This window comes from Chinchilla lanigera, unplaced genomic scaffold (assembly GCF_000276665.1).
Source record: "Chinchilla lanigera isolate Chin_1 unplaced genomic scaffold, ChiLan1.0 scaffold00028, whole genome shotgun sequence".
NCBI classification, from domain to species: Eukaryota; Metazoa; Chordata; class Mammalia; order Rodentia; family Chinchillidae; genus Chinchilla; species Chinchilla lanigera.
Window position 1 is genome coordinate 6350077 of NW_004955429.1, and position 14649 is coordinate 6364725.

The 14649-nt window shown below is 42.1% G+C and overlaps 1 protein-coding gene across 1 annotated transcript in view; it reads left to right on the top strand.

Annotated features, from left to right (window-relative positions):
• Positions 1-14649, top strand: part of Pip4k2a (phosphatidylinositol-5-phosphate 4-kinase, type II, alpha) — a 168538-nt gene that overhangs the window by 118942 nt on the left and 34947 nt on the right. The window contains exon 6 of the mRNA XM_005387233.1: positions 868-1020. Coding sequence (XP_005387290.1) covers positions 868-1020 — 153 coding nt within the window. The remainder of the gene's footprint in view (positions 1-867; positions 1021-14649) is intronic.

Below are 14649 nucleotides of genomic sequence, written 5' to 3' on the forward strand. Positions count from 1 at the left end.
GTGAGAAGGATAAGGCAAGCAGGGAAGGTTTCCTGGCAACTGCTAGAAAGAAGAGATACAAGCAGAAGAGAGAAGAAATAGATGTCCTTGGCTAGAGGGTTGAGAACAGAAAACATGCCAGAATGAAATGAGGCCCAGAGCCCCTACTCAGAGCTGTCCACCTTCCAGGGGTCAGTAGTGCGCAAAAATGGCTGTGAGGGGTAGAAGGTAGGCCAAACCAGTCTTTCAAAGAACAGTTGTGTCCTAGGCTACTGTCTCCTCCACAGGCAGCATAGTTTGCTAGTTCAGTAGTTTGCTAGTTTACTGGTTGAGAACTTGGGTTCTGGCCAAACCCACCTGAGTTAGAATTCCAGCTCTTCCTTTATTAGCTATATAACCTTCTCCTTGTTACCAAACCTGTCTTCATCTGCATCCTTTCCTCTGTCCAGTGACGATGATAGTGATGGTGAGGAAGGTATGGAGATCTTATCACAATGGGGAGAAATACTCTGCAAAATGCTAGCACCCTACCGATATATTATAAGGGAATACTCAACAACTGTAAAATTACCTTTCATAACTGGAACCTAATCTTTTTCAAAAGAAAAATTTGAGCTCTTATCCAACTCTGAAAAGAACAAAGTGAATAAAGTTACTATGATTGTAATTTTAGATATTAACCTACTTTAAGAACATTAGAGTCATAATACTTAGCCAAGCTGTTGTCATTTCATTTGAAAGTCTTGTATTTTAAATTATGATAAATACTGACTACTTAGCAGTCTATTCCAAACAAACATTCTTGCTGTGATAACAAATTTTTTGTGAATTGGGAAGCCACACCTTTAATCAGTTCTCTTCCCTCCTCCCTTCACCCCACTCGGGAAGAACTCCCTGACCAGGAGCGCACCCCTTCCCAATGACTCCCAGGCACGCAGTGGGGCTCGTTTTCACACTTCCTACGACAAGAGATACGTCATCAAGACCATTACCAGTGAGGACGTGGCTGAAATGCACAACATCCTGAAGAAATACCACCAGGTAATTTGTTTTTAATCTTTGAGTATCTGAGAAGGTTAACATTCATGCCTTATTATCGAGGCCAGAGATATACATGCATACCATAATCAGAAAATGACACCACCACATAATTTGACATAAAATTCTACTCTAGGCCATGCTCAGAAGTGGCTATGGCCAGGACACTGGAGAATTACCTTCAGAAGTACGGTACTTACACTCCGAAGGACATTTGTTAGTAATTCTTTTCATGTAAGTACCTTTTACATGATAGTTTCAGTGACCACCACTTTACCCTAAAAGCCTCTCAGCTTAAGATTTGGCAGCTTTCTAGAAGATTCCACCTGTGCCAGAAGTGAGGTGTTGACCTCTGAACCTTTATCCTTGGACAACCCCAAGTCCCATCCTGCTCTCTCTCCCCTAGAAAAGCCTACTCTCAGTCCCATTCACTTGGGGAGAAAATTATCGGACTTTAGAAGGTGTGTTGCTCCACTTCCTGCATCTTTTCATCCCTATGCATTGTTCCTTTTTAGTCACCTGGGAATATAATGAACTGCCCTCAGGAGCAGCAGCCTCTCATGGAATAAATTCCAGCACAGGTGTGCATAACTGTCACATGCTCACAGGTCTTAGCTCAATCTGTAAGAGGCCTCTTCTGTCACTGTGGAATAGGAAGAGCACAAAGTCCAGAAGCAGATAGTCCTCAGTTCAAATCTGAGCCCTGTCCCTTAGTCTTCTGGACTTTGAGACTTGTTTCTTCATTTATGTGACAAGGATATTAACGCCTAGCTATGAAGACCTGAAAATCAAGTGGGTTGTGTTTGTCGAATATTTAGCACAGTATCTGTCACACACTAGGAACTAAATATATGGTGGAGGTGTCAGCATTAGCATCATGAAGATAATGTCTGTCAGGTGACAGTCACTAATCACGGTAAGTCATCTTGAGAAACGGCAGTCTTAGGTCATGAATGTAACTATATTGCTGCAACATAGCAAGAATCATCCAGGGAACTAGGATCTGAAGCACACATTGTTGCTTTTAGAGTCTTAGTCTGCTCGGGCTGTCATAACAAAACAATATAGACTGTGTTCTTAAACGACAACAATTGACTTCTTAGGGTTCTGGAGGCTGGAAATTTGAGATCTGGGTGCCAGCATGGTCCTTCCCTGGCTTGCAGATGTTTTTTGGCTGCACCTGCATGTGGGGGAGAGAGAGAAAGCAAAAGCTATCACTGCCTCTTCTACAGGCACTAATCCCATCATAAGGTCTCTGTCCTCATGACCTGTTTACCTCCCAAAGGTGATCAGGGTTTCAGCATAATGAAGTTTTAGAGACAGTCCATAGCAGTTACTTAGTAACCCAGATTCCCCTTGAAAGTAAAGGTTAGCTATCACAGAAAGTATTCAAAATAAAGTGTTTTCACCACATTAGTAAGACGATTCCCAGCAGGCTTTAAACAATCACATTTATTTATTATCTGCCTCTCAGAGTACTTGATTTTGAAGGTGGTACCCATTTGGCTCTGAGCTCTGAGACTTCTGTTTAAATGCATTACTTTTGATCATGCTTTATGCTGTAATATCACCAATTATTTCTTGGCAGTTGCTATTCTTCCTGTCTGTACAAATGCGATCCGTTAGTTGCATTTTGCTGGCACTGCAGTCTGTAAAAACCTTTGAACTCTGCTCTGCTTCTGGAAACTTGGGCCTGCTTCTTGTTTGTTTTCTAAAAGTATTAGTCAGACTATATTCATTTAACATCTAATCAGTCCTTTAAGGATCTACTGCTTTTGAAATTTGTTTTCCAGTATGCGTGCTATTGCCTTTCCAAAGGACATTTTAAAGTGCTCAGGTGGTACTGTGAAGGTGAAGACAGTAAGGCACTGGCTTCTGATTGAATGGAATTGCAGGTTACAGCCTTTCACTCTTCACCCTTTCCTTTTTCATTTTCATGCTTTCCCTTTTGGAGTCTGATGTGGTTCTCATGCATTCTTTTTATACTTCCTTTCAGTTGTCTAAGAACATTCAAAGTAAAGTGATACCTCATTACCCATAGAGCATATTATTGTGATAAATAGCTATGATACCATTCTAATAAAATCTGACGCACAATTCAGGTGTCACATTCTTGATGACAACTTTGAGTGTATAATCTTTTAACTTCATAGAAGTCAGTTTGACATCTTTTCTCTGAGGCAATTACTGTGACCTAAGATCCTTATTGGACATGCCCTCAATGTTGAATAGAATACGCTGGAGATCAGAATGATCTAGTAGAACACTGCAGGAGCTTTAAAATGCTAGAGTTCCTTTTGTTCCACTATTAAAAAACTGTTATTTTTTGGTATATACTTTATCCAGATAACTCCCATTTAGCCAATATCTATACATTTCTTCCTTCTAAGAAGCAGAATATTTTTAAAAATATAAAGTATCTTAATGATTATCACAATGATTAATTAATACAGTTTACTTAAAGGACACTAAGTTGGAATCAGGAGACATAGACCCCAGCACACTGATGGCAAACCTTTTAGAGGTTTCAATGATAATAAGCAGCCAGCAGTGCCATAGGTTCGCCACCACTGCTCTAGCTTATGAGCGGGGTGCTTAGCCAATCCTTGAACTCTGTTTATACATAAATACTTTATTCAAATATTTACTATTGTCCTTATTCTATAAAGGATTTAAGGTAGCCTTCAAGGAAATTTGGAGTAGAAAATTAAATTTTTTAACAAGGAATATGGAAGCAGGAGAAAAGGTAAAGGCACAAATTAGAGCCTAAAATGAGCCTAAAACTTCATGATGAATCTTAGCGTGATTGCTACTTTAAGAGCTGCTGATTTAACCTGAGCTTCCAGCAGGCAAAGTAGAAAGGACAACATGAAGTCAACTGCCCAGCTCCTGTGCCTGAAGATACAGCAAATGTGAGGAAAAAATACAACTATTCTTGATAGAAGAAATTCCCTATAAAAAGGTTACAGGCCATTCAATCCTGTGTACCACATCTTTACATAAGCTGTGGAACACAGAAGAGTGCCATACAACTTTTTAAAAAATAATCCCCAGTGAAGGTGGTTGTGGCTCTGAGAGGCTTAGGTGGGAGGATTGCAGCTTCAAACCCAGCCTGGGAAATTTAGCCAGACTCTTATCTCAAAAAAATGTTTAAGAAAGGGTGGGAGGGGTGGCAAGAACATAGCTCAGTGCAGAGGTCCTGGGTTTAATCCTCAGTATATATATAAAAAAAAATCATCAGTGTAGGCTGTTGGAACTACACTGACACGTAACTTACATTTAGTGGACTCAGCTTTGCCGGGGGGAGGAGGTTGTGCACGCTGGCTACCTGGGCCTCTGCCAGCCTGCCTCCCGCTAATTATTCTCTTGCGCTTCTCATGCACCACTTCCACCCAGGGCTTTGGTGAAGATCACATGGTGGGGCATTCAGCCTTTATGCCTCATGTGATTCTCTGCAGCCAGGTCCAGGCCTCCGTTTGCAGTCCTGTGATGCCCCTCCCTGCAAGCTCTGTCATTCTTTCCTTCTGAGTTGCTCAGTAGCATTTGAGGTACAGCTTTTAGGCCTTTATTCCTATTGAAGGTAAGTCTCAGTACTTTCAGGGTTTGTGTCTAGACTTGTAAATTTTCTGTCTCTTGCTTCAGTGGTTATTGTCAGTTCTTCTATTTCTTCTTGCTTTTTGTTGCTCTCACTTTCTAAATAGCTATGTTTCTGAGCTGCTCCAAGTCTGGACAAGTAATTAGGCCTGTTCAGATTGCATATCAATAAAGGAGGTGGGCTCTCCTAGGGAGCAGATGGACTTTCTGACAGCTTTAGGTGCCCCATAGCACTATACTTCTCTTTTGTTTCCCTTTGTCGTCTTTTATTTTAATGAAATACATTCACAGTTGTAGCTGTATTCTGGAGGGTTAAAACTACCAGGAGGCCAACCTCTAGAGAAACTGCTTTTTGAATAAATTCTTGGAGGTTAGTTGTCTGACAAACTACCCTTACCAATGATGCAGTGCGGCAGGTAGTTCAGAGCAGGGATTTAAAACTGACCAGCTGCCTTCACTTCCCAGCTCTGTCCCTGACCAAGGATGTGGCCTTGGCAAGTTACCCAGCCACTGGACACCTGCTCCTTGGTCTGTAATATTTGGGTAAGAATGTCCTTTCAGTGTTGTGCTAAAGAGGTGAATTCACATTGATAACATCCTCAGAATGGTATGTGGTATTATGTGCTGTGTAAGTGACTGAATAAGATAAAATACCATTCTCATATTCAACTTTTTACACCCCATTTTTGGAATTATCCCAGTATGGCATTCGGTGCCCTAGAGGGCCTGGTATCTGGTAGCATGTGGCACAGAGGAGGGAGTTAGGGATTTTCCCGTTCAGTGCTTTGCTGTGTTCTTTATTTGTTGCCTTGATCCTGCCTTACTCCACTTTGTGCTTGGAAAGTATCATTAATCAGAACAATGGAAATTTCAACACAAGCATTACAAACTCTGTAAATGTCTTATATACTTCATTTGATTTTTCTCTTCCTTACAGGTAGGAAATAACTCATGTTTTGGTATCAGTACCCTTTCCTTCAAAGCTGTTAGTCTGTAACACACTTGGGCCTTAGATGATTATCAGCTGATTAACTAAACAACATCAGAAGACATTCAGAAAGGAAAAATATGGTTAAGAATCCTATTTCTACCCTTTGAGCAATTTCTTTCCTTTTCACATCTATTGTACCCTTTGCGTTTTATTTACTCTTTCAGGTTCTTACACTAGGGATACAGTACGATGTTTACACATGCAGGTCTGATTCATTTCACTTATGAGGATAGTCTCTAGTTGTATCCATTTACCTATAAAAGCCTCAAGTTTATCTTTTTTTATAGCTGAATAATACTCCTTGTATAAAAATACCACATCTTTTTTATCCATTCCTCCATTGATGGGCATTTGGGTTGTTTCCAAGATTTAGCTATGACAAATCGCGCTGCTATAAATGTGGGTACACATATATTGCTGTGGTATGATGCTTTCAGTTTTTCTGGAAAATTACCCAGAAGGGGAATAGCTGAGTTAAGTGGGACTTCTAATCTTAGTTTTGTGAGGAATCTCCAAACTGATTTTCACAGTGGTTTCACCAGTCTACACTCCCACCAGCAGTGGAGAAGGGTTCCTTTTTCCCCACAGTCCCTCCAGCATTTGTTATTGGTTGATTTCTTTCTGGGGTGAGTTGGAATCTCAGTGTTGTTTTAATTTGCATTTCTCAAATGATCAATGATGTTGAACAGCTGGGATAAGCGAAAGGAAAAAAAGAAGGAAGGGAAAATATATATATAGAAGGATAGCTGGGACAATTGTATTCCTGATGTCTAATGGTTTTTTGAACAGCACAGTTAATGCTTAAATTGTTTTCCTTGAGCAATTTTACATGCTTATATCTGATAATGTGAACAACTAATTTGAAGACAACAATTTGCAATATAACAATTACTGTTAAAAAAAAATTACTGTTGAATTCCTATCATTTTGTTTAGCGAAGCTCTGTACAGTTTCAAATTTTTTATTTTTATTCTCTTTAATTATTTGATAAATCTTGCATTTTTACATTTGGTAGTCTGAGCAACTTCATTGAAGATAACAATATGTAATATAACAACCATTGTTAATTCCTGTTGTTTTGTTTTGAAATCCTGTATCATTTTTGTTGTTTTGGTGGTGTTTTGTTTTTGTCTCCGTTGTTGTTATTTTGTTATTTTTTAAACTCTCTTTAAAATAAAAAAAAAAATCCTATTTCTAAGTTGACCATTTTTGTTTGGTTTGGTTTCTTTCATTGGCCACAATTCATTGAGGTGTCACATAGTTTCAGCTTCAGTGAAAATTAAAAGGCAAATGTTTGGCAGCCTTTCAGCTAAGATTAAGTGTGAAATTAAGGCAATGATAGTAAAATTTAAGAAGTTTTACAAATTTACAGTGTATCTTTAGGGAAGTTACAGGGGAAGTGGTTAAGAAGTAACTTACAGAAATATTAAGAATAGCTTGTTTTAAGCTTTTGAAATACAGGGTTTAAGTTTTTTATTTCAAAATGAATGGATGATAAATTGATAATAATTGGTAGAGTATCCTAAAATCATTTCTTGTTCCTTGTTTTATTTGTGTGTGGGGAGGGGAAGGGTTGTTTTGTACCTAGAACTGAACTCAGGACCTTATGCTTACCAGGCAGGCACTGTACCACTTGAGCTAAACCCCAGCCCATTCTTTATGTTTTAGAAATACTTAGTAGCTGTAGCTGAATCCAAAAGGTGTGCCCCAAAACTTCCTGTATTATTTAGTTAGCACATCAAAGTCAGTAGAGGCTTTTAGGGTGAGCACTTGACATCTTTAAGCCCTCCTTAGAATGTATGTGTTCATCCACCCCTGAAGGACAGCAGCATTGGTGTCACTTTCTGGCAAGGAGGCACCGAGCCAGGTGTGGTGGCACACACCTGTAATCCCAACATTCTGGGAGGCAGAGGCGAGAGGAATGAAAGTTTGAGTCCAGCCTGGACAACTTAGAGGCTTAGCAAGACCCTGTCTCAAAACAAATCAAATAGGGCTGGGCATGTAGCTCAGTGTGAAAGCCCTGGTTTCAGCCCCCAGTACGACCAAACAAAGGAATGGGGAGAATGGTGTACGTGACACCAGTGCTCCTCAGACTGCACTGTGGCAGACATGAGAACCCAGTGCAAGTGCAGGATGGCCTCAGGTGAGCCTGAGATGGTCCCGGGCGGTGCCAGCGAGCTTGAGGGTAACAGAACAGCCCCTGTGTTTTAGAACAGAACATTCTGAACACTCTTCTGACTGCTCTTTAGTTTGGTTTGGTTTTTCAAAATAGAACCTTGCTGTATTCGCCCAGGCTGGCCTCCTCCTGCCTCAGACTTCCAAGTAGGTTGGCTCACAGGCACACTTCACTGCACCCAGCTTTGGTTTTCTTGTCACTCTGGAAGTAGTACTTCAGTTCTAGGTCTTGTAAGTGCCATAGGTGAGTTCTCACCAGACCCTGTGCCACCAATAGCTGCAAAAGGTGTCTTGCTTTTTTCTCAGAAGCCCCAGGAAAGTCTACCGCCTTGGGGTGTCTGTGACCCAAGCTGTGCCCCGCAGCTTGGTCCCGGACATGGGTACCTCTGGTCCCTGCATTGTCAGCTTGTGTTCCCACCTGTCCTGGGGAGCTCCCAGGGTGCTCCCTGGCAAGCTTTCCAGCAGTCACTCCTCCCCAGCTTCCAGAAGTTGCACAAGCAACACCTCTGTGCTGCATTGTCTCCTGCATCCTCTCCAACACTGTGCATGTGAGCCTCTCACTCTGGCCTCCCTGTCTCTCTTTTTTTTTTTTTTTTTTTTGGTGCCAGGAATTGAACTCAGGACCTTGCGCTTGCTAGGCAGGCACTAATGCCACTGAGCTCAGCCACTAGCCCCAGCCCTGGCCTCCCTGTCTTTAGTGTTTTGTTTCCTGTTTCTGTCTCCGGACATCTCTGCCCCATTCTGGGTAAGTTCCTCAGCTGTATCGTCCAGTCCTAATTGTTTCTTTATCTGTTCTAATCTGTCATCACACCTATCCAGTGACTTTTTGTTTTTTTATTTCAAAAATTATCTTTTTCATTCTAGTTTTCTGGAAGATTTTTCAGAATCTCCTAGTTCATTCCTAGTAGGTTCTGGTGAGCTTGTTCCTGAAGCTGCATCCTTCCACTCTTTGAAATACTTTCTGCATATTGCAGATAGTCGGGGCCCCTGCCCCCTTGAGGTGCCTGCACTGGCTGTCTTGTGCTGCCAACTCTCACGCCATACGTGCCAAACCCCACTTGACTTAGGGGTCCAGGTGTAGACCAAGGTTGGCACCTATTCCTGGCAGCAGAACGAAGTAGGCTTGGACAGAGGGAGACTCAGGCTGCCAAGCTGGCTGTACTGAGCCTCAGCCAGGCTGCCAGGGGACAGAGGAGCTTTGCTGCCCGCAGCCCCGGTGTTGGACCAAAATCACAGGCTGCCATGCCAGCCCCGGCAGACCCAGGAGTTGCTGCAGCTGAACCACCTCCCACCGCAGTTCTGCAGCTGGCAGCTGGGACCCGAGGGCCGCTGCTCCTGGTGACCACACCTGCCTGTGTCTGATGGCTGAGTGAGCTCATTTCTTACCCCTAGTCTCTGGAAGACCTGGACTCCTGAAGTAAAGAGTTGCTTCCCAGAGAGTTTTGTCTCTGTAGGAGAAAGTGACACTATCTGCTCCTTTCAGGGCTTCTGTGAGGCTGGCAGCCACGGGCTCCCCTCCTGCCTCACTGGGCACACTGTGCAGGGCCCCCCCCCCAGCACCTCTTGGCTGTTGCTGGTCCATGCCACACACTTGCTCAGGCCCCCAGCCTCACACAGGGCCGGATCTGGACTGTCGGAGAGGTGAGCAGCTGGTCTGGAGCCCTCCTGTCTTGCTCCATCCCTCAGGGGCGCCCCACCAGTGCCTGCACCTGAGCAGCCATTCTGCTTCTCGGTTATAGCAGACCTTGTCTGTGCTGACAGCACATTCCTCGTGATACATCTTGCACAGTTACACCAGTTTGAATGACGATGTGTGTGGATCTTTATCGTCACGTGTAACAAATGGAGTCAGGAGCTTCCGCATTTGCATTTGCACACACTCTATGCTATCTCAGTCCTAAGAATTGCTGTAGACACTACCAGGAAGGTTTGTTCCTTTTAAGCCTGATTTTCTAAAGCTTTAAGAAAAGCACTAGAATTTTGTTTTTATATTTGCTTACATGTAGTCATCCTTATGACTTCTCTTTTGACTTCACAGCTATTTAAAACCAAGATAAATTACTGTATGGTAACTGACATTTACAGACCATTATTCCAAAACAAACCAAGGTAGGAATTCAAAGAAAGTTTGGGTTTTTTACTCACTTGGATATTCTAAAACAAAGCAGTCCATACTTTCAGTCTGGTTGGACTCTTTCTTTCTTTCTTTCTTTCTTTCTTTCTTTCTTTCTTTCTTTCTTTCTTTCTTTCTTTTCCTCCTCTCCTTCTCATCCTCTGTCTCTGTGCTTCTCTCTTCCCTCTCTTTCTCCCCCTCCCCCGCTTTCCTCCTCCTTCCTCTCTACCACCCACTTTCTCTCCCTTTCTCCCTGTCCTGCTCTTCCTGCTCCCTCCTCCTCTTCTTCCTCCTCTTCCTCCTCCTTTCTCTCTCTCTCTCTCTCTCTCTCTCTCTCTCTCTCTCTCTGTCTCACTGGGGTGATCTGTAAAATAGCCAGAGACACAATAAGAACTACAGATAATTTAACCTTTCAAGAACATTAAATGAATATGAGCAACTGCTTTGAAGATAATAATACGTAATATATTAACCATTATTAATCTCCTATTGTTTTGAAATTCTGTATCATTGCTTTTATCTTTAAAAACAAATGAGAACTTTAAATGAAATAGGACTTTACATTAAAGTATTAATTTGATGCTGTATTAAATTATCACTTCAAGTATTTTTACAAAAATGAGTGAAACATGATAATAACAGCAATTTCCGACAGGTTCACACCATCACGCAGAGATATAAATATTTATCTGCTGCGGTGTGTCACTTAGGACCGTCTGCTGAAACCTTCCGTCAGCTGTGAGTCTCTTAGTGGCGTTTCATTTTGCATGAGGAGCAACAGAGCTGAGATTCATAATACTTGTTGTGTTTGGTGCCTGCCTACACACAAAGGGGACTGAGATCTTGTGGCTGTTACATTTTATGTTTTTGAACGTTTGCTTCCATGATGTCAGTTTGTCAGTATATTACTGTTCTAACAAGCCCACAGTTTTACCAGAAAAAGTTCTAGGGAAAATGAAGAAAGACAGAAAATTTGTCTGTATTGATAACACCAAGACCTGACTTACAAGCAGATTTTTTAAAAGAAGACAGAAAACAGTAACAGCTGTTCATGTTGGAAATGTCAGTTACGGTCCAAACATTACCAACAAATTGTGAAAGTTTCTGAGAACACTATTTAAAAAAAATCAAACAGAAGCCACTCCATGATACATAACGCAGGGAGGTGACATGAGCGTTGACATTGATAATCAGGTTTATTCTTTAGATTGGGAGCTGGTACTCAGCACCTATTCATATGAAAGCTTAATGTCATTGCCAGCAGTGTCTAAAAGCTACTATTACAGATACCAAACTGCTTCTTTGATGTGTTTGAGAAGAGCTAGGGTGCAGGTGACCTGGGGAAGCCAGAAAGATAGAAGTAACTTGCAGTGTGGTCTTCAAGTGAAGACGCAGATTCAAGAGCCATGGGGGGAAACATGCTTGGTGTCTCATCCAGCGATGCTGTTAATTTCTGAGCCACTCTCCGCGTGACCAGTGTTTCTCAGTGTTGGTCCATTTGCAGCCTGATCTCCTGTGGGGACCTCCAAGTGGCCAAGGAAAGGAGTTAGCTGAGTCATGAGGGCCCCAACTGAGACCCTAATTTAGCAGGTCGGGGACACCAACATTGTTTATGTCTTTTAGCCGGGAGTAAACAGTTGCCTGGGAGCTGCAAGAAAATAGTGATTGAGTGAAAGAAATATTTGTACTTTTTTTTTTTTTGGCAGTTCTGGGGATCGACCCCAGGGCCTACGCATGCTAGACAAGCACAGTACCACTGAACTATATCCCAAAACAGTGTTTTTACCTTTCTTAAAGAGAGGCTCTGCGAATTAAATGGTTACTTTTTCAGTGCCTTCTGGAAATTAAGCATGTAGAGTGGAAAAACCAAAGATTCCTTAAATTGTGATTGAATGAATAATATTAGAAAAAAATAGATAATGCAGAAGAAATATTTAAGAAAGCCAAATAATAATTATTAAAGAAAAGGCATATCATTGCTGTTACTACTTTTGAAGCATTTGTTGACAAGTTATTTTATTAATTGTCCTATGTTTAAGTTCTTACAAGGAAAGGTTCTTAGCATTGTGATCCTAAAAGCCACAAAAGACAGAAATAATTTTTCATCTCTCTTTTATAGTTATAGAAATATTACCTCACTGTGTAAACAAATACACAGACATACACAGCATTATCTATTTTTGGAAAGCATCTTATGGGGAGTCCTTGAAACTAGGACTTCCCATCATGTGTTCAAAACCAAACTACGTCTCAAAGAGTATTTTAGGAACCCATCCACTACTCCTCGAGGTCTCCCTCCAGGGTCTCTCACCTTACTCTTGCTTGAGTCCACTGCTCCCTGTCTTCTTCCAAAGCAGCACGGTTCTCCCTTGTGCATCACATCTCAGCAGCATGTGGCAAAATACACCTTTTCTTCCAGGCTGAGCTGAGGGAGGGGGGAAGGAACAACTTCAGACTGTCACACATGGGGAGCCTGTGGTTTAAAGTGATCGCATCATGTCTTGGCTTTGGAAGTTCACACACACCTGGGGATGCTGGGAGGATTTTCAGTGCATTCTATAGCAGCACAGTGGTGTTGCTAGAGTTGTGAACCCTCTCTACCTGCTTTCCCAAAGTCATGTCCTGAGGCCTGATGTGCAGAGAACGAGGAGACACTGAGCAAAGCATCCACGCCCTCCCACGGTGACTAGCAGTTTTTCTAAGGTTAACACCCTTAAACAATTATTTTGTGACACACCCCCTTTCCTCCTTTTGAGGCTGACATGTGCCTTCTTTGTTTCCTGCCTTTTTCTCGTGTAATATTCTTCATTCATCATGGTCATCGTGAAAAAGTCTTGAGTTTCCCTTTCATCATAAATCACACTGGATTTTTTTCTGCTTTCAAACCCCAGAATTACCATACTTACAACACCTAGAGGTCAGAGTCATGGTATTAATTATAAATGTAGCAGAGAGTAAACTTCATAAGAAATCTCTGGGGCTACTTTTTAAATTTAACTGATTCATTTCTTTATTCAACAATCATTTATTAAGTGCTTTTTGCATACTGGGTCCTACCAAGGGCTGGAGATTTTATGCTGAAAATAAACACAGTGCTACCTTAACGGAGCTTATGTTAGACAAAGAGGCCCTGTTAAACTAATTGAATCCTTTGTGGGTGTGAAACCCAAAAGAAAGATTGTTGACTAGTCATAGTAAGCTTGGAAGTTACTGACAGAAATGGAGACAAAGGGGAAGGTGCAGTGTCTGTGCACAGTATGGCGCGGGAGGCGGTGAGCCTGCCTAGGTCAGGACCCCAAGGAAATCCCTCATTTATTGGGCACATAGATGAGGGAGAATTGCCCAACAGGTAGAAGGAGGATGGGCAGAATGGAAGGAGGAAAGCCAGGAGAACAAGGTGTTTCAGAAGCCAAAGAAGAGTGTCAGGAAAGACCCTGAACAGGAGAGTCACGTGCTCAGAGAAAGACAGAGGAGCATCTGTCACATTTTATTTCCTGAGGGTCATTGATCTCAATGACAGCAGTTACTCTCAGGAGGTAGGAGGACAAGACTCAGAGTGCAGTGAGTCCCAAAATAGAGGGAAATAAGGAAAAATCAAAAGTCAGCGTAGAGAGAGCTTCCAAAAAGTGGTTGAGAGAGAGACTACAGATGAAGAAATAAGATGGGTCAAATAAGAGATTTTATTCATTTTCACTTTTTATTACAAAAATTTTCGAACATATAGAATATTATAGACATATCACTTAGATTTAACAATTATTAACATTGTACCTTGTTTGCATTGTTTTGGTTTTTTGCTGAATTATTTTAAAGTAAATGCTAGTTATTACTACTTCCTCTCTAAATATTTTAAAGTGCTTCTCAGAAACATAAATCTCCAGGCTGGGGATTTAGCTCAGCGGCACAGCGCCTGCCTGGCAAGCGCAAGATCATGAGTTCGATTCCTGGTACCAGAAAAAAAAACAAAAAAAAAAAGAAACATAGTCTTACTGCACTGACAGTTAATCCCTTTAATATCACCAAATACCTACTGGGTGGCATGTGTAGATGTCCTCAGTTGCCCTCAAAAGGTATATTCTGGCCAGACCCAGCCAGGGCCAGGAGACTGTTCTGATTAGTGTCTGCACTGCAGGAATAAGCTGTACAAGGACGAGAACCAGGTCTGTGTGCCCTGCTCTGTCACTGGCACCACTCTCAGTGCTTGGCACATAGTGAAGGTTTAATAAGCATTTTTAAAGTGAGTCAATGAATGAATATGGAGGGTGATGAAAGCGTTTAAGGGTCCAGGAAAATGGAGAAAGCTCGAATTACAAATAACACTCCCGTATACTTTTTATGTTGCAGGTTCTGTTTTAAGAACTTGTAATTAATTTAACCATCACAAAAACCCTGTGGCTTAAGTCCTGTCATTACCCCTGTGTCCAAATGCAGACAGACAGGAAGATTCAAAACCTCACCCAAGATCACACAGCTGGAGAATGGATCCTGACCGAGAGGGCTTCAGCCTGTGCGATATGACTGAGTGGTGCCTAGCGCCAGCTGACACCGGGCTATTAGTCTCTGGTTTGGAGATCACCTGTGGTTTGGAGATCACTCCAGCTGTTTCTGTGTGTAGGAGACTGTAGTAGAAATGCCTGCCGGGGTTAGGAGTTTGTGGATGGCCTTTCCTGCCTCAGCTGGCGAGGATTCTGAGGATTACCATTCAGCCCTCCACCAGCACCTGCGTGCAGGAGCGGCGGGTCATGCCCAAGTACAGTGG